Source organism: Gymnoscopelus braueri (assembly GCF_963280865.1).
Source record: "Gymnoscopelus braueri genome assembly, chromosome: 2".
Taxonomy (NCBI): domain Eukaryota; kingdom Metazoa; phylum Chordata; class Actinopteri; order Myctophiformes; family Myctophidae; genus Gymnoscopelus; species Gymnoscopelus braueri.
The window spans coordinates 10,553,884-10,580,211 of record NC_137604.1 but is presented as its reverse complement, the minus strand read 5'-3'; the positions used below and the strand labels follow the sequence as shown (position 1 = coordinate 10,580,211).

The 26,328-nt window shown below is 41.2% G+C and overlaps 2 protein-coding genes across 2 annotated transcripts in view; both read left to right on the top strand.

Moving 5' to 3' along the window:
- Positions 1-7,722: 7,722 nt before the first annotated feature.
- The window catches only part of LOC308098811 (uncharacterized protein), a 36,774-nt gene continuing 18,168 nt past the window's right edge, over positions 7,723-26,328 (top strand). The window contains exons 1-3 of the mRNA XM_080447258.1: positions 7,723-7,858; positions 8,088-8,420; positions 8,624-8,785. Of these exons, the coding sequence (XP_080303384.1) occupies positions 7,762-7,858; positions 8,088-8,420; positions 8,624-8,785 (592 nt within the window). The 5' untranslated portion in view covers positions 7,723-7,761. The remainder of the gene's footprint in view (positions 7,859-8,087; positions 8,421-8,623; positions 8,786-26,328) is intronic.
- On the top strand, positions 11,490-15,241 carry LOC308105026 (uncharacterized protein; the record flags this gene model as incomplete). The annotated part of the gene is made up of 4 exons (XM_080455661.1): positions 11,490-11,619; positions 11,785-11,903; positions 12,319-12,510; positions 14,212-15,241. The coding sequence occupies 4 exons, from the start codon at positions 11,490-11,492 to the stop codon at positions 14,551-14,553; spliced, it is 783 nt and encodes a 260-aa protein (XP_080311787.1). The 3' UTR covers positions 14,554-15,241.

Genomic DNA, 26,328 nt, shown 5'->3' with positions numbered 1-26,328 from the left:
CAAATTAATCCATATCACATACATGAGAATATTAAAGTTATATACAAATAGATCTCAAATACATAGGTACTCTTACCCTCCCATGCTGTGATAAAACAAGACATAACTAAAATATCACCTTCTGGTAGTTCCTTCCAATAATCCAGATTCCTTCTTTCTACCTGTTGTCTATTTTAAAGCAGAGCGAGGTATAAGGCGTACAATCTTTCCCTCGCCTGACTACAACCTAATAATAGGCTATAAAGGGTGAGGCCCCTTATAAGACCCATCATCAAATTGGGAGATCTTTTAGTCTAATACACGCACTATGTTTTTGGCTGATTTTTCTACCCTATCTATTATTAAGCATCTAAATTCCATATTCGCCAGTCAGAGGCTAATTCCCCAACTCGGGTGATATGGTGAGATTACTCTAACATACCCCAGGTCTCTAACGACAGCGCGCAAAGTCTCTCAACAACTTGCTCTCTGAACATTGTTTATAAAGGGCATTTTGGCCCATCCTATTTTTCCTACCACCCACGCTCTCTTGACCATATCCCGTTTGTTACCCCATGGTCAGCGTGACTGTGCTTGATGCGTCATGACCCTTTTAATCTATGTCTGGGACATATCACCTCTTCCCTATTCTTACACACTATTTCACCATATGCAATACCCTTAGGGAAATGATGTTTCCATAGTCTCAGTAGCTATTACCCTATACACTAGTCGTGACCATTATTTTCCTATCTATACTATTTATCTCAGTTTACTTATCGTCAGCTAACTAACCCAAATAAACTCTTATTTAAGTATTAAGCATTTACTCTTCACACCACTATCGCCTAATCAGTGTATTCCTGTGCTACACCCAGTCTGTCTAGTAAGGCCTTTTCTCCCCCCTTGTAATACTACGTTACCTTCTATCTTTATACTTTCCTCCCTAACACTCCTTTCAATGATTACTTCATCCTTACCACTTCTTCTAGTGATTAACACAATCTTTAAGAATATAGTAAGCATTACCACACTTTATCATTATTTTGTTACTCCATCTCTTCTTATTTCATTTACCTTTTACTGTCTTAAAGTATTTTTATTCTTATAGAGAGTAGAGTAAAAATAGTAGAGTATTTCTACTCTTTCTTCTCAAAGTCACACTCTCTCTGCTTTTTGGCTCCTCGCCCAGCTTTCATGGTTTCCTGTCCTCCACTAGAAGTTCCTCTTTTCTAGCTGTTTCTTACTGCTAACCTATTTCGTCATTCTCACACACACTGTAATGGCCCTGTCTTTTCTCACATCTTAATTTTAACCCCTTGCATTCAAGCTTGAAACAGAAAAATATTTTAAGTACCCTCCTCAGTACTCAGTTTATCAAATTAACACAGTTTAGGCATAAGGCATCCATACAATGAATATATGAAACAATATGGTGGAGGATCGCTCTGATCTCCCTCATCGCCAACTGATTCTATTATGGACTGTCCGGTGATGATGGAGGGGTAGGTGAATTCCCCCTTCCTGGAGTGGAGGGCACGTAGACCAGGGAATGATGCAACCTGGTGATGATGCGGCCTGGTGATTGTGGTCGTTGCAACATCAACCTTATCAGCTGCTGCTGTTGGGGTGTCGCCTCTGGACCCTGTTCTAACTCCACCTCCCTGTGCTCCTCACTCCCCTGCTGCAACTCCTCTATGTCACTCTCCTCATCACTGCTTAACACTATCACAGCATCTCTGTTCCTAGCGTCTGATTCCATCCTGTCTTCATCATCGCTGATTTCTATCACTACCCTCTGACGCTCTCTCTCTCTCATTGTTTCTCCTAGTTCCTCGATATTTCTCTCTACATTTGCTCTTTCCGCATTAAGAGAGGCGATTGCTAGTCCACCATTTATGGTGGCCAACACATTTTCTAATATCTCCTCATCTCTTAGGGTCATTTCTGAAGGCCCCTGAGCTGCAGAGCTGGGCCCTGCTCTGTTACGGGGCATAGCGCCATCTGAAGGCCCCTGAGCCGCTGAGCTGGGCCCTCCTTGACTGTTATGCGGCATAGTGCCACATGAAGGCCCCTGAGGTGTCGGTACCACATAAGCTACTTGTTCGACTTCTGCCAGCCGCGGATCTCGATTCATGCAAACAACTGCCCTCCGGGCGACACTTGTCATATACAGTAGACTAATTTGGCCAAAAAAAAAAAAAACATCTATCAGGAGACCACAAGGCAGGCAAATGTAATTGTCCATCTCTTTTCTATGCTTGTATTTGTTGATGACATGTATTATGCTATGTTGGTGAATTGAATACATAGGACCACAATGGAAACAAGTCCCCAGGACCTTTTTGTGTTATCCTTTTATCCTTGTTTTACTGTACCACGTACGTGCTGTTTACATTTCTGACTAATAAAGTATTCAATCAATCAATCAATCAATATATTTATGATCCTGTAACTTTAACATAGCTAACTCCCACATGTAATGATATAATCTATTATCATGGGATGGTTGGGATGATTTCAAATTGCACCCTTATGCTGGACAACTATAGCACAGTAAGAAATAGATATATATTATATGGACTTGCCACAAACTGTGTTCTAATATAAACACCACTAAGGGCCCTATCTTATACCCATCGCAAACATTTTGGTTTAGTAATACTACTATAAATAATTATGATACTGAGAATATTTGCAATGCTTGATCTATGGTAACGGCTTTACTGGGGAATTGGAATTTTAGTGCCCCGAATTTTCTTTAAGATTGTTATAAACTCCATTTAACCATGGTAGACTCATTGAAAACACACATCCTTTTTCTGGTGACTGATATTGTCCCTCAAATGTGTGAGGGAGCCATGTTATTTCAATTACTTTTTTTCATTCATTTAATTCCATTTTCATTAAATTAACTATTTTATTTTCAAAAACATTATTATTAACATTATTATTATTATTATTATTATTATTATTTATTATTATTATTTAAGTAATTGAAAAAATACAGCCCCCTCATATATTAGATTAGAAGGACAATATCAGTAAAAGAAATGTCAGAAAGTCTACGCTTTCTCACAGCAGAACATTATCTGCTGAATCATTGTTTACCTCATCTTCTTCTTTGTCTTTCTTTCAAATGTTTTAAGCTTTTATTTGTCTATGACATACTTCCAGTGGGTATTGTAATGTATGTGTGGACACACACTAATGAAGAAACAAGAGGTGAAGACCAATCAACACAGACCCCCTGTCTCACCTCCAGCATCTACTGTATGCTAATTCTAACGATAACACCGTACTTATTGTACGTTACTGTACTCCCCCAGAGTACAGTAACAGAGCCGCTTTCAGTGTTGATTTGCATCCAAATTTGATTTAATTATAGAGTGCATTACTTATTATAAACGTAAACAGTAGGCTACACTAAAATATGTACCTGCAAACATTTGAGGTGAGAAACAGCTAATGCAGTAACATGCATGCTTCAGCAGTAGCAGACATTTCTGCAGCTACAGCCTGGAGGCACTGACATCACATCATCAGGTGAAAAGTAAAACTGACTGGTGGCAGTCAGGTCATTTAAATTATAATTAAAAATAATAATGATGATAGTGAAATTATAAGTATTTGTCAAATGTTTGCCTTGATAAGAGCCACGGGTGCGGGGTAGGTAATTTTTTTTTTAAATGGGCAAAAGGGCAGTGTCTTAAAGCTCTTCACTGGTCACAGTCGATGTGATCCCTGATGATGATTTGTATTTAATGGTACAGTTGCCTAAAGATCTTAAAGACAATTCTGGACGCTCAAATTTCAATTCCACAGTAAAGCCATTGCCACAGAACAAGTATAGTATTGAAATTGGCATGATCAAATTGGCACCCACTAAACACACTACAGCAGTTTTGCTAACATACCACGTTTTTTTTCCCTTTTAGTTAGTAGGCCTATTCTCATCTTTACTGATAGACCGTATAGAGACACAGGAAAGGTATTTGGGCAGGGGTGAAAGTGGCTTTAAGTTCTTGCTGGAACTGTCAGAGATGAAAATCAGGGACACCCTCTGTCCCCCGAAATTGTACTTCATTCTTTCTTTTTTTTTGCATTCTTTAACAAAAGTTACGGGTATTCATTTCCTCTGGTGGAATTTAATTTGTCATAGATTACCGGCGGGCTGCCTACTCTATCTGGTAATTTGCACACACATACACACACACACATAGGCACGGATTAATTCCGTTTCCGTATCCGCTCTATTGCGGATCTCCAACCTGCAAAGTGAACTGATCCCAGTCCAGTCTGTAGCACATTGACGCGACTCGCGCGAGTGACAAAACTTCTCTATGTTGAATAAATAAACACCGAAAACGGCACAGATTACGCTGACGCAAACACACTGGAACAATAAAGCTCTTCTATAGAAAACGTAACTAATAACACTTTTGTATGTTAATCTGACATTAGTAGATTATGTTTTCTTCTTGCGTTTGTGTGTAGGTGGGATTTTGACAGCTGCCTTCCCCTTTTCCTTACCGGAACGACGTTCCGGCCCACTTTTACCTCTGGATTTGGGGAGTGACATGCTGCACGTGCAGCAAAAGGTCCACCGGGCCCGAGATCCAAACCCAGGACTTGCTGTCAGTTATCAGAGCCTACAGTATGTGGTACACGCCTTAACCACTCAGCTATCAGCACCCCCCTTCAGATCATTTTTAGATGGCAGCAATCTCACAACACTTTCATAAATTCCCCCTTAAACCTGAGAAGGGACTGTCCTAGGATACTGTCATCCAACATAAATGTCATACAAATATGTCATCAATAAATACATAAATAAATAAAAATGTCATCAACAATAAAAGTCATACATACCATACTATGCCTTCAAAATACGATTATTGTGTATTATACTTGCCGAACACAGTCTCCGAACAGTTTGTTCAACACAGATGTTTTCATACAGTATGTGGCATTCTTTGCCAATCTTTAGCTTACTGGTTCAGGAGATAAGGAGCGTCATTTATTTTTGGTTTTCTCGTGTGATATTTAGGTAGATGTGTTTTGAAATATTTATTTATTTTTAGGTAAGTTTTTACGCAAGTTTCCACTGCCAAAATTAGTTTGAGCTTTGTTGTTTTAGCCTGGGCCGGCCTCAGAGTCTGGTTGGAAATAAACAACTCACCCTTTTTGACCTGAGAACTCGTGTACAGTATGCATGTCACATGCCACTTTAGGATCTTGCTCCTCCTGTAAGTCTGTGTGTGGTGCCAGTACTGAATAGGCTGAAAATGTGTTTATAGATTTACCACCAAGATGACTTGCTGAGCATCAATAACTTTGTAAGTAAGTGTGCAAGTTTCCTCCTAAAATCATGCGAATTACAACACACACGTATCAAACATTCAGAGTCACCTCTGTATGTTCAAGAATCTCAATGTTTCCGAGCAGTAGCACATGCATAAACCCTAATTAGTGTGACATTTAACCCATACAGGAACTCAAATTCAAAAAGAAATTCATACTTTTTTCTGCTGCAGTTTACAATTACAGTCAGATCTCTGTCTACTATTAAAATTAGTTATTGTGGGATGTCTCTGGGTTGACTGTGGTTCACGCTGAGTGAAACTCTTGAAATGGTTGGCATCGTTAGTCTCAAGTTGACGTCCTGATTAAATTAAGGTGAAATCAAACTCTGACTGGTCCTAAAGTCTGTTCCTGGTGGATGTCTTCATTACCTCCTTACACACAGTTATGCATTTAACCCATGATAACTGTCTGCATTGGGAAGCTAATTATCAGCATCCAGGGAACTATTAGGGGTTCAGTGTCTTGCTCAGGGAGCCTATCTACTGTATGTTCCCCAGGTCCTACCCTTAACTCTAACCCTAAACCTAACCCTAACGTAAGTGGGGAACATAGAACCTGGGGAACATAGAACCTGGTGAACATAGGGATGACCCCACACATTCTGGCTACTAGAAGTTCGGGCCGCAAACTTCTAGTGTGACGTAGTGTCCACTTCGCATCACACATCCACCTCACAGCCACCTCATAGCTACGTTGCACCAGTGATCCAACTGATATGGCCATATATGGAGAAGAAATACTGCTAATTATTATTCAACGTGTTGCACCACGCTCTCTGTGTTTTTATTATTAACTCACTACCCCTCTCCCATTGTGTACAGTCCTGTAGGTACTCACGCAAGGTGTGTGTGTGTGTGTGAGAGAGAGACCATTTTATAAAAGTAGGCCAAAGTCCCTTATAGTTATAGGACATGGCCACTCACACTCCTCATACACAGACAGCTCCGCCTCCAACACCGGCTGCAGCCTCCAAACTGATTTTAGCTGTTCATAAACGATTTACGCAGGACTTATGTTCAATATGAGCGGGTGGTACGAATACAGTACATGGTCCATTTGGTTCCATCTGCACCCTTGCAGAGTTACATTTTGATCCCAGGGGGGATCGCGCGGGGGAAGGGGGGTGGGGTAGGGTTGCCAAAAAAGAACCCCTCATAGCTAACTCCAGTGGAGTTAGCTGGTTTAGCAGAAAGTTTGAGGATCCAATGGAGTTAGCTGGTTTTGTCAGAAGCGCTTTTTAATGCTTTTCATTGGTTCACTATTTTTTTGTACCAACACACAGACGAGAAGGGTGTCCAATGGCCCTGATTTATGGAAAAAAAATGCAAAAGCGTCAAAATGGAGTTAGCTGGTTCCTGCCGGACAGTAAGTATTATCCCCTCATTTGTAAAGGAAATGTACATGCTGTTAAAAAATCTGCCGGCCAGGTTGACGGGTTGTATTAGTAACCGGAATACTCGGCCCCAAAACACGCTCGCCCCCATTTTTTCCACGGACCAGCGGTTCTTGTATTCTTGTATTTGTTTTACTGAGGATAGTCAGCATTTTGATTATCACCTGCACACACACACACGCACGCACGCACGCACGCACGCACACACGCACACACACACACACACACACACACACACACACACACACACACACACACACACACACACACACACACACACACAGGGAGAGACACATGGGGAGAGACATGTACAAGGAAGACAACACAAAAGGAACTACACATATGACCCTAGGGTCATACCAATTCATATAAAGTGTTAACAAATATTAAACTTCATGTGGTTGTCAACATCAGATTTTAATTACAGTAAACTAACACATAATAGCGAAGTTTGAAGCACAAACACTAGTTCAATTACACATCAGTGATATGTTTGATAAAGTCATTGCATCTCAACAGAAAGAGGAAACGTCATTTTCCACTCTTCAAAACCATAACCTGTTGTGGTTTTGCAGTAAAGAATAGACAGTTGGTACGAGCTCCATTTTGCAGCACAAACTCAGACAGGCTACCAGCCTATTTAGTCTCACTTTAATGTTTACTGAAGTTCATCATTCAATGTGTTCAGAACACAGGATCCAGTAATTAACTGATCTAAAGATACATACATACACTATATCAGTCAGTGAGGAACATCATTTGTATAATTATTTTGCCAGCGTCATTTCGTCATTTTGTCATTTCAGTACGCCTCTGTATTCAAATGGAAGTGAAACTGAACTTTCTAAGGTTTCACAATCTTCCTAAAGGCTGAGTATAAAGAGTCTGTGAATCTTAAGTTAAGTTACGACAGAGACATGAAGCTAACCATGTATGTGTGAACGTGACTATGTTTGCATTGAAGGTCAGAGGAAGAGGGTGGAGTTTAATGATTTAGTGATATTTAGACCTTTATTCAAAGCATGAGGAAGGCACAAATCCTCTCCTTCCAGAACTGGGCAAGTCATCTTCAACGCGTTGTCATCATGAGAAATGTCTACATTTATTGTTTGCTTTCTGGTGAGTGACCTCTGCTTGTTTTCATGTGTCTCTCTGCCTGTGTGGTTGTCTCTGTTTCTGAGTGTCTGTATGATGCTCTCAATGTCTCTGTCTCATCCTTTGTCTGTCCACTGTTGTGTAGAGCATGTTAAAACCTTCTGCATGAATACACGCCTCACATCATGTGGTGAATTAATAAGTTGTGTGTCATACTGATGAGCTGTTTTCTTGCTTACCTCTTGTACTGTAGTGTTGAGTATTGTGGAGACAACACCTCTCAGCATAACTGGTCATGTTGGGGGTGAAGTGTCTTTCACCTGCTCAGCCTGGGATGTCTGGACCTCCACTGAGAGTAATACAAAGTACCTCTGTAAAGATCCATGCCAGAAAGAAGACATCATTGCCCAGGCAGAATCTGGAAAAACTACAAGAAGTGAGAGAATAACATTGAATAACTCAGGAGAAGACTTAATTGTGTCAATCACTGAACTCAAGAAGACAGACTCTGGAACATACAAATGTGGACTGGAGAGAGCAGTTGTGAAGGATGCATTTATAGAAGTGCATCTTAATGTTAAAGATGGTAAGTCTGTTACTACTGTGCTTTCATGTTGAACTGTACATCATGTTTACATTGTGATTTAAGCTATTGACTGCGTTTTGAATTTTATTCTCCATACTCCTGAAAGGACTACATTATTGGTATTAAAAATATTCTAGAAATCATTAAACATAAATACATGACTTGATAAAATATATTCCTCTTCTTCTCAAACATGCTTCCAGCTCCTGTTACAACAGTTAAGATGACGACTCTCATTACAACAGTTAAGATGACCCATACCGTGTCTACATTTCAACATCCTGATGTTTCTACAATGATCTCCATCGTATCCACAACAACACTGATTCATGAATCCTCTTCCTCCTCCTCCTCGTTAGGGACTGGTATGCCATCTGAGTTCTTTGTTGTCCTTTTTTTTCTTTTTTCTGTTTGATCAATTACCTCCACCAGACCGAACGCAGGGTGGAGTTTATGTGGTGTATATTGTGTATATTGTGTTGTGTTGTGAACTTGTGTGTCTGTCTGTCTGTCTGTTTGCAGCAATTTTATCAAACTACTACACCAATCAGCAGCCATGTGTTCGGATAGGACCCAAGGATGGGCTTGAGACCCTGCCCTTGTGCCCTCCGATATAAATATGCCCTTTAAATATAGATGGTGGTCATAATGAAGATTACACTTCAAATTCTACTGCAGGTCCTATATGAACGCCGGACTATTGTTCCCATTATTCTGAGACCTAAAAATATTAGGTTAGTGTGAAGTTAAGGTTAGGCTTAGTAATAATGTGCGCCATTCGACCAATGGTGCTTCAGAATGAAGAGCCAGTGTTGTATCCATGTTCTTTTTTTTAGAGAGTGATGGGTTTTATTTAGAGAGTAATGTCAAGTGTTGCACTGTTTCAAGTGTCACCTGATATAGGCTCAGGCTTTTAAGGATGTGCAGTAAAGAGGAAACATGTGGTCACGTGGCTCCTCACTGGTAGTTGAGTCAGTAGGATACGACAGCAGTGACAACACATGTGTGTCGGGAGGAATCAATTGGTATGACGATTACATTGGGGAGAAAAAACTGCGGTTAAAAGCACAAGCCCGAGTCAAGACTAAGATTAAGTAATTGAAGTTCAACTGTTACTTTATCGTAACACGTTTACACCATGGTAATAAAGAAAAGGGTGAAAATATGTTGTGCAAACTGTTGTGCAAACTTCCTACAACTGCAGTTAAATTGTTAAATTGTTAAATGAAAAAAGCTAACAAAATATGCATAAAATATAACAGTAATATAACAGTATAAGGCCCAATAATTGTACTGAGATATTTATGTAATCAAATACAAGCGGTGAAATATACAGTTTTCATAAGACTATTGTGCAAAATGTTATCAAATACACATACTGTAGAATGTAGGAGCGTATAATATATTGTATATGTACAGTATACAGTATGGGTGAATAAGTCATGCTGCAGGGCTTTGTCTGTTCAGCAGCCTGATGGCCTGGCTGTGGAAACTGTCCCTGAAAATATGTTGTGCAAACTGTTGTGCAAACTTCCTACAACTGCAATTAAATTGTTAACTATCCGTGAAGGCCAAATTACATGCAACGGTCCACCTAGTAGCCAACCAATCACATTAGCCAAATTCCAATACCCAAATCTCTGCTCACTCGCTCACTCCACACTCTGTCCTCCAGCTTAACCCGTAAACAGTTTTGTCCTAATGGTCATTTGACTTTGGAGCGAGTGGGCTCTCCAAGCCGCTTGGAGCATCAAACAGCGAGTGTACATCGAGTGTAGGCTTCACCCTTTTCTCGTCCTCTCTCCGGAGGACGACTGCCTATATGTTCCGTTATTGGATTGACCGTCTCCTCAAGCTATGGGAGGGAAACCAATGAGTCAACATCAGATTTTAATTACAGTAAAATCTAAAACTAAAGTAACACATAATAGCAACGTTTGAGACACAAACACTATACACATCAGTGATACTGTATGTTTGATGAAGTTGTTGCATCTCAACAGAAAGAGGAAACGTAATTTCCAACTCTTCACTCTTCAAAACCATAACCGGTTGTTGTGGTTTTGCAGTAAAGAATAGACAGTTGGTACGAGCTCCATTTTGCAGCAAAAACTCAGACAGGCTACCAGCGTAGTCATTGGCAATGGCTACGCTGTCTGGGAGAAGGAAAAAAAAACAGCATTACCGTGTCGCAGACTTCAAAGGAAGGTTTTAGAGCCGGCGAAACTACACTCTACTATAATTGAAGCCAGTATGTGTATGGACTACAAACTCATAGCACAGCAGTTGTCCAATTGTCTTCAAACTTGCCACAAAAATCGCTCATGGCTCTGGCATGACAAACATTTACTTTTCCACCTTTCCACGTGTCTCCACTTCTAATAGCCTAATCAATAAAATGTTTTCCATTTTCTCCCACATTTAACCCTGCATGCGCAAACAGGTTTTCATTTAGCCACGAGGCGATATACTCACGCCTTCTACAACGCATGCGCTAAACTAGCACGGTGCACAGAAGGAGCAAACACCACTCTGTTGTAACTGCCTGCAGCTGCTGCACAGTCAACAACACACTACCTCTCTTCTACTGTTACCAGTGGCGTAACGGAGGGGTAGCAAGTGATGCGGTGCGGGGGGGCCCCACCTGCGCTGATACAAATATTTTTACAGCAAAAAAAAGATTTATATGGGTCAAATAGAACCAAATTAGACCCAAATTAGACAGAATTAGACCCGAATTAGACCCGAAAAATGTTGGGTCTAATTCAGGTTGTGCACCCACATGCACGCGTGCATGTACGTGAAACTCCCGCGGGGAGGCCCCGCGATTCTGCGTTACGCCACTGACTGTTACTAGGGGTTACATGCAAGACGTTGTGCACGAGCCTGTGGCTGTATGGACGTTTTTATTGGACTTTGTGAGGCTACAATTCCCACCGACCCGAGCCAGCCGTGGGCCATAAAACTTATGAGGAAATTGTCAAAAGCACACCACGCGTGTCACAGCATTTGGTTGCCTATCGAATTTTGTTTATAGGCCTATGAGAAATACAGCATCTAATATATAACATGACAGGAGCAGAAGTGAGGAATTGGAACGTGGCTGTCAGTCCAGCCTGCTTGATTCCTCTGGACTTGCATATAATCCTCTCCTCCTCGCTGGAGTGTGCGAGTGGAGTGACCCAGTGTGGAAGTTGGGGTATTGGAAGTTGGCTATTCAGACACCACTCAGTCACCACCAGCTGGTAGTCAATCAATCAGCCACTCATACTCAATCCACACACACACACACACACACACACACACTCTATGTATGTACGTATATGCGTGTCATGCTGTCTCCCAATGTTTCCACTACTTCTAGGTTTGCTGGTCAGTTTGGCTGTTGTGGCAGTGATAGTGGTGGCAGTGCTGATGTTCTACATAAAACGTGACAAGAAACCACATGGTGACAACACAGCTCTCTCTGAAGATGTTGGTGAGGTGAGTGTTATGTTTGTGTTTCACTGTACATTTTGTAATGTTGTTTTGTCTTCAATGTACAGACTTTTAGGAGAAAACAACAACATTGTGGGAGCCAACACGTGCTGTTAGCCTCATTGAAAAGACATGGTGACTGATATTGTCCTTCTAATATATGAGGGGGGCGTGTAGTTTCAATAACTTTTTCACTTTTTATTTTTTCAAACACATTAAAAAATGTATGAAAAAAACACACTGCCCCCTCACACATTAGATGGACAATGTATCAGTAAATATCTGCTCTTTCTCTACTGCTGTGAGAACATATGATTTCTCACAGAAGAAAATATCTGCTGAATGATTGTTTATCTCAGTCTCTTTTACATTTTTAAAGCTTTTATTTGTCTATGACGTACTCCTTCCTCCTATTGTGTAGACACATACGAATGAAGAAACAAGAGGTGAAGACCAATCAACAGGGACCCCTTGTCTCATCATGTCTCCTGTCTACACAACCATCAACAAGACCAACAAGGCCGACGCAACATCCAGCATCTATGCTAATGTTAACAACGACACCCACCAGGATCCTTCAGATTTCACCTACATTACTGTACAACCACCTGAAGTAAGCAGAGCTGCTTTCAGTGTTCATTTGTATCTGTCAGGAATGAGTACGGAGGACCCAAAAGCAGGCGATTAACTTAAAGTCTTGTTTATTAACGAAACCAAGGTTCTTCCAAATATGGGCAAACAAAGGCAGATAATGACTTGACTTACAGATACATACATAGATACAGGTCATACTCACTCAACATGGCATTTTACGGACCAAAATGAACACAATGCAATCACAGGGCTTAAATAGAGACAGGGATAACAGGATACAGGTGAACTCAAACAGACAATCAAGAGACGATAGGCAGAGGGACTAACAGGACACAGGAGGAGATAACTAATAATCACCGGGAGGTGAGACAAGGCAGGTGAAAAGTAACAAGGCAGACAGGAAGGCACATAATAGTACTACAAAATAAAGGTACATAAAAGCAAGACAACAACAGAGTAACAAATAACAAGACTAAATACAGAACAACAGAAGGCCTAAACAGGTCTAAAGAGTCCACAGCCATATATGGCCAGTCAAGGTCCAAGGGCTGAGGAGCGGAGCGTGACAGTATCCAAACCAAAATACAACAGTATAGGCCTACTAAAATAAAAAAAATACTAAAATGTCCCAACCAGTCAATGGGATTCCTGATGATTTGTATTCATTGGCACAGCTACCTAACAATCTAGAAAAAAATGGTGTCAGTAAAATTCCCATTCCTCAAATCCATCATCACAAAACAAGTATTACAAGTACTGTAAATAATAGTGACTATTGTCAATTGGCATGATCACATTGACACCACTAAATACACACACATCATTAATACTATTAGCTACAGCTGACTTGCTGTTGGGTTGTGAGGCCTTGTCTTGCCTTGTTTGGAGGTAAACTGTAGTCCAACATGTTAAAGATGTTGCACAAAATCATAATAGCTTTCATCCACTGTTTGCCTGTATGTTCTCACTGCAATATAAGTTCTACTTGTCATATACAGTAGGAGACCACAAGGGGAGGTACATTTAATTGCCCCATCTCTTTTGTACATTTAGTGTTTGTATTTGTTTATGACATATTGTGTAATTTATGTTATGCCATGTTGATGTATTGAATACATAGAACCACAATGGAAACAAGTCCCCAGGACTGTTTGTGTTATCCTTTAAGCTTTGATGTCTTACTGTACCTCATTTCTGACTGACAAAGTATTCAATCAATCAATCAATTTATTATCCTGTAACTTTAACATAGCTAACTCCCACATGTAATGATATATTCTATAGGTCCTATATTATCATGGTTTGGTTGGGATGATTTCAAAATGCACCCTTATGCTGGAAAGGCTGTTCAGCCAATTCCATTAAAAATGTTAGATTCATACCATTGTGGACTATAACTATAACAACTATTATATCGCATTGCCACAAACTGTTTTCTAATATAAACACCACTAAGGGCCCTATCTTATACCACAAACATTTTGGTTTAGTAATACTACTATAAATCCAGTCCAGTTTTTCATTTATTTAGTTACATTTAATTTGTATTTGTTTTAGTTTCTTTTTTTTTTTCATTTTCAACATAATATTAACATTATTATTAATACAATTATAAGTAATTGTACATCTGCTGAATTGATTATTTATCTCAGTCTTTCTTTCAACTTTTTGTCTTTTTGTCTTATTTGTCTATGACGTACTCCTTCCTCCTATTGTGTAGACACATACGAATGAAGAAACAAGAGGTGAAGACCAATCAACAGGGACCCCCTGTCTCCCCATGTCTCCTTTCTACACAACCATGAAAAGGAGCAACAAGACCGACCCAACCTCCAGCATCTATGCTAATGTTAACGATGACACCCACCAGGATCCTTCAGATTCAGATTACGTTGCTGTACTCCCCGCTGAAGTAAGCAGAGCTGCTTTCTGTGTTGATTTGCATCGAGACCAAGATACTTGCTCTTCACTGGTGCCATCAGTCGATGTGATCCCTGAGGATGATTTGTATCAATCAATGGCACAGATGGAAAAAGATCTTAAAGAAAATGCTGGACACTAAAATTCCAATTCCTCAGTAAAGCCATTGCCACAGAACAAGTAAAATTGTACTGTATAGTATTGAAATTGGGATGATCACATTGGCACCCACTAAACGCACCCATTATCAATCGCATTGGCGACAGCTGTTTTGCTTACATACCAAGGTTTTTTATTTTTGTTATTAATCTCATCTCTATTGATAGACCCTAGTATAGAGACACAGGAAACGGGGAAAGAGATGTGGGGAGTAATGTGCAGCAAAGGCCCACCGGGCCCGGGTTCCAAACCTGGGACTTGCTGTCAGGCATCAGAGCCAGTATGTGGTACACGCCTTAACCACTCAGCTATCAGCACCCCCTTTTAGATCATTTTTAGCAATCTCTCACAACACTTTCCTAAATTCAACCTTTAACCTGAGCCATGGAGAAGGTGGTGTGGTGTAGCCTGGGATCGATACCATTTTCGGGTGTCTGATCAGGTCAGGCGGCGGTAACTCGCACAAGCCGGAACCACGGGTGCCTGTGCATCACCCTAAAATAATTCCTTGCGATCAAGGGCATTTAAATTTTAGGGCCTACCCAATAAAACCCTTGATGTGGCGTAGTTTAGCTTATCGGAATAGTTTGTTTGTTTCCATCCTTTATTCCAACTCGTAGCCAGGCCCGGATTTATAGGAGTTGAGGCCCGTGGGCTAGAGTAATTTTCGAGGCCCCCCTGGCATGCATGCACGCGCGCTGCGTGCGCGCAAAAATATTTCGGGTTGTTTTTTTAGTTTTTGTTTTTTTTGGGGTTTAATTCGGTTATTTCGGTCCAAAAAAATGTACTCCTTGAGGTGGAGTAGTAAACATATATAAAAAAAAAAAAAATCAACAAAAAATCGGAGGCCCCCCCAGTTGGGGCAGCCCACCCTAGCCCAACGGTCCGGCCCTGCTCGTAGCGACTGGCGAGACTAAGCTAGTAGTTATACTCAATTTAGCATTTAAATGCTAACAGGGGGAACCAAAACAAAGTGGCGCCGAAAAGCCGGAACCCACCACATCCGGAACCAGAGGGTTTCTTTCATTTTTTTCCCAGTAGGCGTGGCCTAGACTGGATCCCAGGGGAAATTTAACAACGAATACCAGGCTTTCCTCCGAGGTGGAAAGTCTGGTGACGCGAGGTTAGGTGTGGTGTGGTGTGTATCAGAAATAAAAGTCCTAGGATACTATCAACCAAAATAAATGTCATACAAAGCTGTAATAAATTATAAATGTGACAACTAAGACGTTTTCATACAGTATGTGGCATGCTTTGCCAATCTTTTTGATTTATGTTTGGGGTTTTATGCCTTTATGGATAGGACAGTAGGCTGACAGGAAATGGGGAGAGAGACGGCGAGTGACATGCAGCAAAGGCCATCGGGCTCGGGACTTGAACCCGCGACGCGCTGTCAGGCTACATTGAGCTTCGGTGCCTGGACTCCTACGCCAGCTGTCCAGGCCTGCTTTGCCAATCATTAGCTAATAACTGATTTAGGAGAAATGCATGTGTTTTGTTATGTTTCCTTATTTTTAGGTATGTTTTTACACACGTTTCCACTGCCAAAAGGTGTTGAGCTTTGTTGTTTTTGCCTGGGCCCGTCCCAGAGTCTGGTTTGAAATAAACAACTCATCCTTTTCGACCTGAGAACTTCTGGACAGGATTTCTTGGTGACTGAGAGGGAGGAGGCCAAAGGACAGACAGAACTCTCTGGACAATCTGAACTAAACAGTGTCCAAAACATTTGAAATGACTGTTTCAATTCCCTTGCCAAGACTGACCTTATCATACCTAGGGTATGTCGGAGGGTGTACCATAATTATTCCCTCCCACACGCACTATTATTAGACTACGTATACCTTTTTCTTTTTCTTTTTTTCTGGGATGGTATACTAAGTATATAGTGTAGTACGGTAGAACACACCACTGCTACTTATCTGATGTGGCTAAATTAGTAGTACAAGTACTATAGGACATTTCTATGTAGCTACAGTATGTAGATATATGACAAACTCCCTGACATAACAGGATACTGCTTGTTTGGCTCTGCTTACTCTGCTTAGCCTACATTGTGTTCCCTTTTTAAATTATCCTTAATTGAAACTGTCACGTGTGTGTGTACAGTATGCATGTCACATGCCACTTTAGGATTTTTTTCACTCCACTTGAAGCACTCAATGATCATTTACAGCGACTTATTATAATGTATTACAACTATGATAATAAAAATACACGATGATCCTGGCCAAACTAAATGAGTGGCCAGTAATTACAAATGATTATAATTCTTCACCTGATAAGTCACAAAAATGTGGAATGTGTTATGATTATTGTTTTAAAGCATTATGAATAATGGTATGTATGAGTGCTCATAACTATAATTATACAGTGTTGTAGGGCAGAAGTTTCACGGCGGCCATGATGGCCATGGCTGTCGTTACCCCTCTCTTTGGCCATGTGCCCCAAAGACCACAGTGGCCGTGGTGCCGACTTTACTGCCCACACTGATTTGACCGTTTCCCCTCTGCGCTATCTTCCGGTCAATATGGTAGACACCAGTTGTCTGGCAGGTGAAACATTGCACATAACCAGTAGCCTATATTTCAGCTTAACATACAACACGTTTGACAGAGAAAGGGTGGAAGGAGCACGAGCAAGAGAGAGAGAGAGAGAGAGAGAGAGAGAGAGAGAGAGAGAGAGAGAGAGAGAGAGAGAGAGAGAGAGAGAGAGAGAGAGAGAGAGAGAGAGAGAGAGAGAGAGAGAGACGTACGAGAGCCCGACTTTTGATCAACAACAAAATATAGATGAATAAATGTGACAAAATACAGCGAAATCCCAAAATTATGAGTCGTAATATCCTGCAAGCAATAGAAATGAATACGGTATAAAAGTAGAGAGAAGCTGTGACCTCACCGCTCTGATGGACGCCAATATGCCAATGGATGCCAATACATTATTCTGTGAAATAAATGGGTTATATTTCATTGATAGCTATACTATTCTTGTACTATATTAAAATTAAATCATCCTTAACATTGAAGTGAAATTACTAATTTCCGTGGACTTTATTTGATGGCCTTCCTGACCTGGCATTTGTCCTTTGTGCCCTCAAAAAATGTACAACACCAGAGGCCAAGTGGCCTTGCCCCTAAAATTACGAAATGTCTGGCCTGTGTCGTGTATTTGAGGCAGTGTACTGCGTGTTACCAGACCTGATGGTTGTAATAAAGTAGAGGAGAAGACGTCCGGAGTCCATGTTCAGAAACATTCAGTGGTTTATTCAGCATTCAAATACAACAGCATAGCAAAGCTTCCAGGGGCAGAGCCCCTGTCCTCCACGCAGCCTTTCGGCTGGTGAGACAGCACTCACTCACAAGTCAAATTAAAGTCAACTCTTATACTGTAGGTAGCTCACATTACAATACAGGCGGGTGGGGGTCAGAGAATCCCCCCACCAATTGATCAACTCCTTTGATCAGTGTCTCTATCTGTCTGTATCCTGCATGTCAGGAAGCCTGGGAGATGTCTTCAGGTTAACAATAGAGATGTAAATCGCCATTCACACCCCTGCACTCTAGGCTACCAGCCACATGTTCTGTAGACAGTAAGGTTAAGATTAACATCATGTGCTTTGGTCTGAATCAACACATTATTCTTCTTAACTTTTAGTATCATTTCTATCTGGTTTTGAATTGCATACTGTTCATAAAATATAAGCAAATAAGGGCCAATATACGACACCTGGTTGTAAGTATATCATAATCCGTCATAAGTATGTATGTAATGCATTATAGACATTGTCTTCTGTTACAAACAGGCCTAGGGGCCACCAGCTGTAATATGAAAATATGGACTCCCTCCTTCCCAGTCCCCAAACACAGCCAGCCAACACCAGTGTAAAATCCAAAAGACAATGGTTTATTGTAGAGTTTGAAATTACCTCAGGGCGGGCCCTAAACTCCTAATCAAAATAAAATCCTATGCTTACCTTATAAAGAAAATACAAGTACAGAATTTACCTAATTACAAAAAAAAGGGGGGAAAAGAAACAAGTAACAGAAAAAGACAGGCCACCCACCACTACAGTACCAAGGCACTAAACCATGTTAACACAAATCTAAAATGCTGACAAACACTGACACACAGAACTGGTGTGGTTGGAGGCTGGTCAGGAGGAAGTCGTCTGTCGAACTGGAGACAGACAGCTTTAACCCACAAGGGTTACAAGGTCACAGGAGCCAATCACCAGCTGGGTCCACTTAGTAGCCAACAACTCACATTCCGGACTCTCTCTTTTCCTGGTGTGGTTTTGAGGTTAGGTTTAGGCATAGTTTATGTGAGGTTATGGTTAGGGTTAGGCATAGTGTTTGTGAGGTTAGTGTTATGGTTAAGGTTAGGCTTAGGCATAGTTTTTGTGAGGTTAGGGTTAAGGTCCTTACACACCGGGGCGATTTTTTTCATGCGAATAATACGATTTTTTTTAAAAACCTTATAAAGTCAATGCAAGCTTCCACACCAGTTTCTCGGAGCGAAAAAAGCGTCTTTTAATTATTCGGAACGAGTCCGAATTTTGCGTATATTCGCATATTCGCCGGTGTGTAACCGCCTTTAGGGTTAAGGTTAGGCTTAGGAATTGTTTTTGTGAGGTCAAGGTTAGGGTTAGGTTTAGGCATATAACACACACACACACACACACACACACACACACACACACACACACACACACACACACACACACACACACACACACACACACACACACACACACACACACACACACACGAGGGGGGGGACATGCACAAGGAACTACACAAACACTAGTTCAATTACACATCAGTGATATGTTTGATAAAGTCGTTGCATTTCAACAGCAAAAGGGAAACGTAATTTCCAGCCGTCACTCTTCAAAACCATAACCGGTTGTGGTTTTGCAGTAAAGAATAGACAGTTGGTACAAGCTCCATTTTGCAGCAAAAACTCAGCAAAAAGACAGGCTACCAGCCTATTTAGTAGCACTTTAATGTTATCTGAAGTTCATCATTCAATGTGTTCAGAACACAGGATCCAGTAATTAACAGATCTAAAGATACATACAATACTATCAGTCAGTGAGGACCATTAGTTGTATAATTATTTTGCCAGCGTCATTTTATAATAGTAGGCCTCTGTATTCAAATGGCAGTGAAACTGAACTTTCTAAGGTTTCACAATCTTCCTAAAGTCTGAGTATAAAGAGTCTGTGAATCTTAGTTGATATGATATGACAGAGACATGAAGTGAAGCTAACCATATGGATTGTGTATGTGTGAACGTGACCATGTTTATGTGTGAATGTGACCATGTTTGTATGTTTGCATTAAAGGTCAGAGGAAGAGGGTGGAGTTTAATGATGTAAAGACATCTAGACCTTTATTCAAAGCATGAGGAAGTCCAATATCGTCTCCGGCCAGAACGAGACAAGTCATCAGCAGCTCGTTGTCATCATGAGAAATGTCTACATTTACTGTTTGCTTTCTGGTGAGTGACCTCTGTGTTTTCATGTGTCTCTCTGTCTGTGTGGTTGTCTCTGTCTCTGAGTGTCTGTATGATGCTCTCGATGTCTCTGTCTCATCCTTTGTCTGTCCACTGTTGTGTAGAGCATCTAGAAACCTTCTGCAAAAATACACTCCTCACATCATGTTGTCAATTAATAAGTTGTGTGTCTTACTGATGAGCTGTTTCCTTGGTTATCTCTTGTACTGTAGTGTGGAGTATTTTGGAGACAACACCTCTCAGCATAACTGGCCAAGTCGGGGATGATGTGAAATTCACCTGCTCAGACTGGGATGTCTGGACCTCCACTGATTATCCAAAGTACCTCTGTAAATATCCGTGCCGCACAAATATCAAGGCACAATCTGGTAAAACTGTAATACGCGATAGAATACGTTTGACGAACTCAGGACAAAACTTATTTGTATTAATCAATAAACTCAGGAAGTTAGACTCTGGAGCCTACTTATGTGGACTGGAGAGAGGTGTTTGGGGGGATTCACATATTCAAGTCCACCTTAATGTTAAAGACGGTGAGTCTGTGCTTCAATAAGTTACTGTACATCATGTTTACACTGTAAGTAAAAATATTGCCGGTGTTCTGTATTTTTTTCTCTGTATCTTGAAAGGACTACATGATGTGTCAAAATAATACTAAATTATAACAAATAGGCTACATGACTTGATCAAATATATTCCTCTTCTTCTCAAACATGCTTCCAGCTCCTGTTACAACAGTTAAGATGACCACTACCACGTCTACATTTCAACATCCTGATGTTTCCACAACAACAATGATTCATGAATCCTCTTCCTCCTCCTCCTCGTTAGTGACTGGTATGTCATCTGAGTTCCTTATTGTCCTTTTTTTTTTCTGTTTGATCAATTACCTCCACCAGGCCGAACGCAGGGTGGAGTTTATGTTGCGTATATTGTGTTGTGTTGTGTTGTGTTGTGTTGTGTTGTGTTGTGTTGTGTTGTGTTGTGTTGCGTGTCTCCCTTTAGATATTTTATCAAACTACTACACCAATCAGCAGGCATGGGAGGCATAGGACCCACGGGTGGGCTTGAGACCCTGCCATTGTGCCCTCAGATATAAATGTGTCATTTAAATATAGATGGTGTTCATAATGAAGATTACACTTCAAATTCTACCGCAGGTCCTATAGGAGAGCCTGCCTATTGTTCCCATTATTCTGAAACCCCAATAGTCCTAAAAATATTAGGTTAGTGTGAAGTTAAGGTTAGGCTTAGTAATAATGTGCGCCATCAGACCAATGGTGGTTCGGAATAAAGAGCCAGTGTTGTATCCATGTTTTCAATCTTTTAGAGAGTGATGGGTTTTATTTAGAGAGTAATGTCAAGTGTTGCACTGTTTCAAGTGTCACATGCAATGTCAGGCTTTCAAAGATGTGCAGTAAAGAGGAAGCTGTGGTCACGTGGTTGATGATGGGTGAAGATATAGCGATCATGATCTTTTTTGGGTGCTTGGGTGGAGCATCCGGCTATGTAGAGTGTTCGGGGGAGGGGAGCCGGGCAGGAAGGGTGATAATTGTCACTGCACATACTCCTACGGGCCGGGGTGGCACCTGTCAACAGGCAGTGTTGGAAGGAGGAGTAGGACGAAGACTCTGCGTCCTCCTGGTGGAGGCTCCTCACTGGTTGTTGAGTCAGTAGGATATAACAGCAGTGACAACACATGAGTCATTCCACGAAACCGGTACGATTTGCACTTTTTTTTTTTTTTTAAATGACCCAAATGTTTCACTTTTCTGAATACCCCACAACATTAAGGACATATTTAACTTGCAGAAAAAAATATTTTCCCATCTCAGGCATTAAATCCATATTATTATTGGTCATTATTATATGATACACCACTATAATTTCTCAACCCCGTTATGGACACTCTGGAAGCCGTTTGAATATGATTATGAACTGTATTTGTAATTAAACAAAAAAAATCCTATTCATAAAATGTCCCTCACACTAATTCAATAATTGGAAATATAAAAAGTACATCAATTCTCCCACTTTTGTTATACTAAAGCCTTAAATGTGCCATTTTTAAAAATTCTTTGATGCTTTTTTATCATAAATCTACTTTAGCATCTGACTTTTAACTAAACAAGGTATTATTATGATTGCTCTGAACATTTCTGACAGAGTTCAACAAACATTACATACATTTTCATAAAATATTAAAGAAATAATCACAGAAAATATAGGCGTGCCAGGGTTGAGACTAGGATAACGGGGTTGAAGGTGGTAAACGGGGTTGAAGAGACAAATACAGCTTAACATAAATAGTTGTTTTTAATCTCAAATTCAATGTAATATTTTTTATAAACATTGTATTTCATTATGCAACCATTTAAGAAGAACAATAGACATCCATTAGAATTTAACTGAATTTTATTAACACTCTTAATCCAGGGTCTTAATGATATGTAATATAGCAGTTCTACTAGCAGTTTGCTAATGATCTAATAATCCCCTTAATCCAGACTCTTGTCTGGAGGGTTACTGTCAGGAGGGGCTATGTCCATGGGGATATTGACAGGAGGGGACATGTCTGGATGGACAGGTTCGGGAGGGGCCAAGTCTGTATCCGGGCAGTCAAAGTCCGGGGGGAGCATGTCTTCAGAGCACTGTAGTGGGCTTTCCGCACTGTCAACAGCAGAATGGACAACATCCTGTTCAGGGGCTGGAGAAAGTCAGACTGTGAGATAGTCAGACTGGGCAACATCAGACCCTTGGTCAAGTGAGTCGTCATCCTCTTCTGAATGAACTTCATCATCACCTGCCTGCATCAGCCAGTTGACTGTACGGACATCACTGTCTTCCATCACGTCAGGCACTTCAGGGCACAGATCACTTCCATGTGCAGCAGCATCACATTCTGAGTGTGCAGATCCACTGTCCACTTCACCCTCACAGGGCAAGAAGCTAACAGAGAGTAGTAGATTCCTGTGGACGACTCTCTCTCTCTGCCTGTCAGGCAATCCTTGACTCTGTAGACATTGATCTCAGGCTTGACTGACATGACCTCATAAGGAGTCGACTCCCACTTGTCTGTAACTTTGCGTTTCCCTGGCACACCTCTGTTGGCGATCAACACTCTGTCTCCAACGACGAGGGGTGAGCCCTTGACTTTGCGATTGTACAGCTTAGCATGGCGAGTCTGTTCTTTGAGACTGTTCCTCTGCACAATCTTCAGGTGGGACACAAAGTCTGAGTGGCTGACAACAGCGTCATTGGTGAGAGCATGCTGAAACATGACGTTGACGGGAAGACGAGGGATTCTCTTGAACACAAGGTAGAACGGTGCAAACCCTGTTGTCTCATGCTCCATGCAGTTATAGCAGAAGGTGAGCAACTGCAGCATTTGCAGCCACTTTGCTTTGGATAGAGGGGGAAGGGACCTGATCATATCTCCCAGCGTTCTGTTAAATCGCTCTGTGACACCATTTCCCATGGGGTGATACGGAGTCGTATGGGATTTCTGCACCCTGGCCATCTCTAGAAGCTCCTTAATCAGCTTCAAAGTTGGCTCCCTGATTCGAATGCAGACGACGGGGAAAACCATAAATGAGAAAGAAGTCATTCCAGAGACGACGAGCGACTTGCTTGGCAGTCTGATTCTTGCATGGGAAGGCGTGTGCCATCTTGGAGAAATGATCAGTCACGCCTAGAACATCCACAGACTTGCTCCCTTGCTCAGCAGTCCAAAAGTCTATGCAGACTAATTCCATAGGCTCAGAGGTGACTATGTTCTTGAGTGGTGCACGGCTGTTTGGCTCAGGTGTCTTCCCTACTATGCAGCGCTGACAGGACTTAACATAGTACACAACATCACGTTCCATGCCACTCCAGAAGAACCGTTGCCTCACCAGAGACAAGGTACAGTGCTGGCCTTGGTGACCCGCTGTGTCATGGAGACCGTGGAGTTGGGCACTATGAAGTGGAAGATCTTCTTGTTCATGTGGGGATCTTTCTTTGTCTTGTACAGTATGCCATTCTGTATGGTGAGTCTACTCCAATGCTTCAGCAGCTTGATCACGCTACGTGACTCAACAGCTCTCTCAAGCTTGGTAGGTCTCTTGTGCCTCTGTACAAAGTACATGGCCCTGCTTATTGTGTTGTCATTCTCTTGTTGACTGACAAGCTGGCTCTGCGGGAGTGCAGTGGACTGGTCTTCCTTCTGCAGAAGATTGAAGTCAGCATCTGTTCCATCACGTGACTCAGACCCCCAGTGGACTGAGCATTGAGGATGGCTCTGATGCGACTGAGCATCTTGTGTCTGGTGGAACTGCCTCTTGCACTGGCATGTTCGATGTCTCACCGCCTTCATCCACAACAGCCTGACAGTTGTTGGACACTCTGAACACCTCTTGCACGGTTCTGTCGTTCACGCCGTTGACCTGGTCCAACAGCGAGGTATAAGGCTCGGTCACAAGGCGATGACTGACACACGACTGGACAAACGGCTCACGGCTCAAGGCGTCGGCTACGATGTTCTTTGGGCCGGGGATGTACTTCAAGTCAAAGTCGTGTGCAGTGAGCTTCGCCACCCACCGCTGTTCACACACATCAAGTCTGGGTTTGGTCAGAGTGTATGTCAAGGGGTTATTGTCAGTCCATGTGGTGAAGTGTCTGCCTTTCAACCAATGGCTGAACTTGTCACATACTGCCCATTTCAAGGCCAGAAATTCAAGCCGGTGTGCGGGGTAGTTCAGTTGGGAATGAGAGAGGGTTCTACTCGCAAAGGCGACTGGTCTGGCTAGTTTTTCACCACCTTTTTCATCTCCAGGATAAACGCTGGTGCCGCTGTCATTGATTGCTTTTTTTCCCTTAGCCTCTACATTGTTTTTCCATCTTTGTCGTTCTCTCTGCAGGTATTGCTCTCTCCTTGCAGGATCAGCATTTAGGCGGGCACGGTACTGCCTCTGCCTTTCTGCCGCTGTTGTTGGTGCCATCTTGGACTCATAGATGTCTGTAGATAATGACATTGATATAATTAAATCAAATATACTTCCAGAGCTATTCTATAGGCAGAAACTTTTAGAAGAATAGAAAACTTTTCCAATGATGTGATTCTGATAAGCTATTACTGTATGACTGTAAAAAAAAAAAACAGCAAACCCAGCTTTAGCATAGACATTATGAAGTATATAATATGCATGTAGTATAAGAATGTTAATGTAATATAATAATTCATTTAAATAATATTCAACTTCACAACTAAAGTGTTAAAAACACAACCCCGTCACAATCTCTCAACCCTGTTATGATGAAATTAATAACGGGGTTGAGTGTAACGGGGTTGTGATTTTTTACTCAAAATGGCCACTACTCGACCTGTGTTGATTAAGAGGAGACCACATGGCATGCATGATAGTAAGAAATCCAATATATTGTTGAAATAACAAAGATAATTTTCCAAAACAATTGTTTTCTATATTTATTACATGTAACGGAGTTGAGCTGTTAAGCTTTACGACCACACTATGCAAGTTTAAATGACTATAAAACATTGTAAAAGAAGGTGGGAAGTTACCTTTCTCTGCAGCATGTTGTTCAGAAGACTTGTAGAATGTCACTTCCTGTTGGTGATGTCACTAAAGGACCAGTTCATTATTTTTATGGAGGGTGGAATGACTTGTGTAACGGGGTTGAGTGCGACTGGGGGACGGATCTATATAATGCAATTTTAATGATTAATCATCTATTTATTAAAAAACAAAACATGACCTGCAATAAAGCACGGATACAATTGTATGTCAATGGCAAAATGTATTATTTTTTTTACATTTTTAATAGTCATATCTCAAGTCCACTTTCATCGAAGGCCATGGGGGACATGAAAAAAATTACAAAATAGGTGGTGTCTACTGAAAAAAGCAAGATAATTTATGAAATAAAGATAAAATGTGTGTAAATTGTTTACACAATATTCAAGGTAACATTTCAATTGATTCTAAAAAGCTTTTAAAATTTGATTTTGGTGACCCTATGGATACAATACACTCAAAAAGGTCAGAGGGACCGCAAATCGTACCGGTTTCGTGGAATGACTCACATGTGTGTGGGGCGGAATCAATTGGTATGACGATTAAATTGGGGAGAAAAAATGGGGTTGAACGCACAAGCCAGAGTTAAGACTAAAGGTCCCTACACACCGGGGATTATGCGATGCGACGCGAATAAACGATCCGAAAATCCGAAATATTCGTTCGGCGAA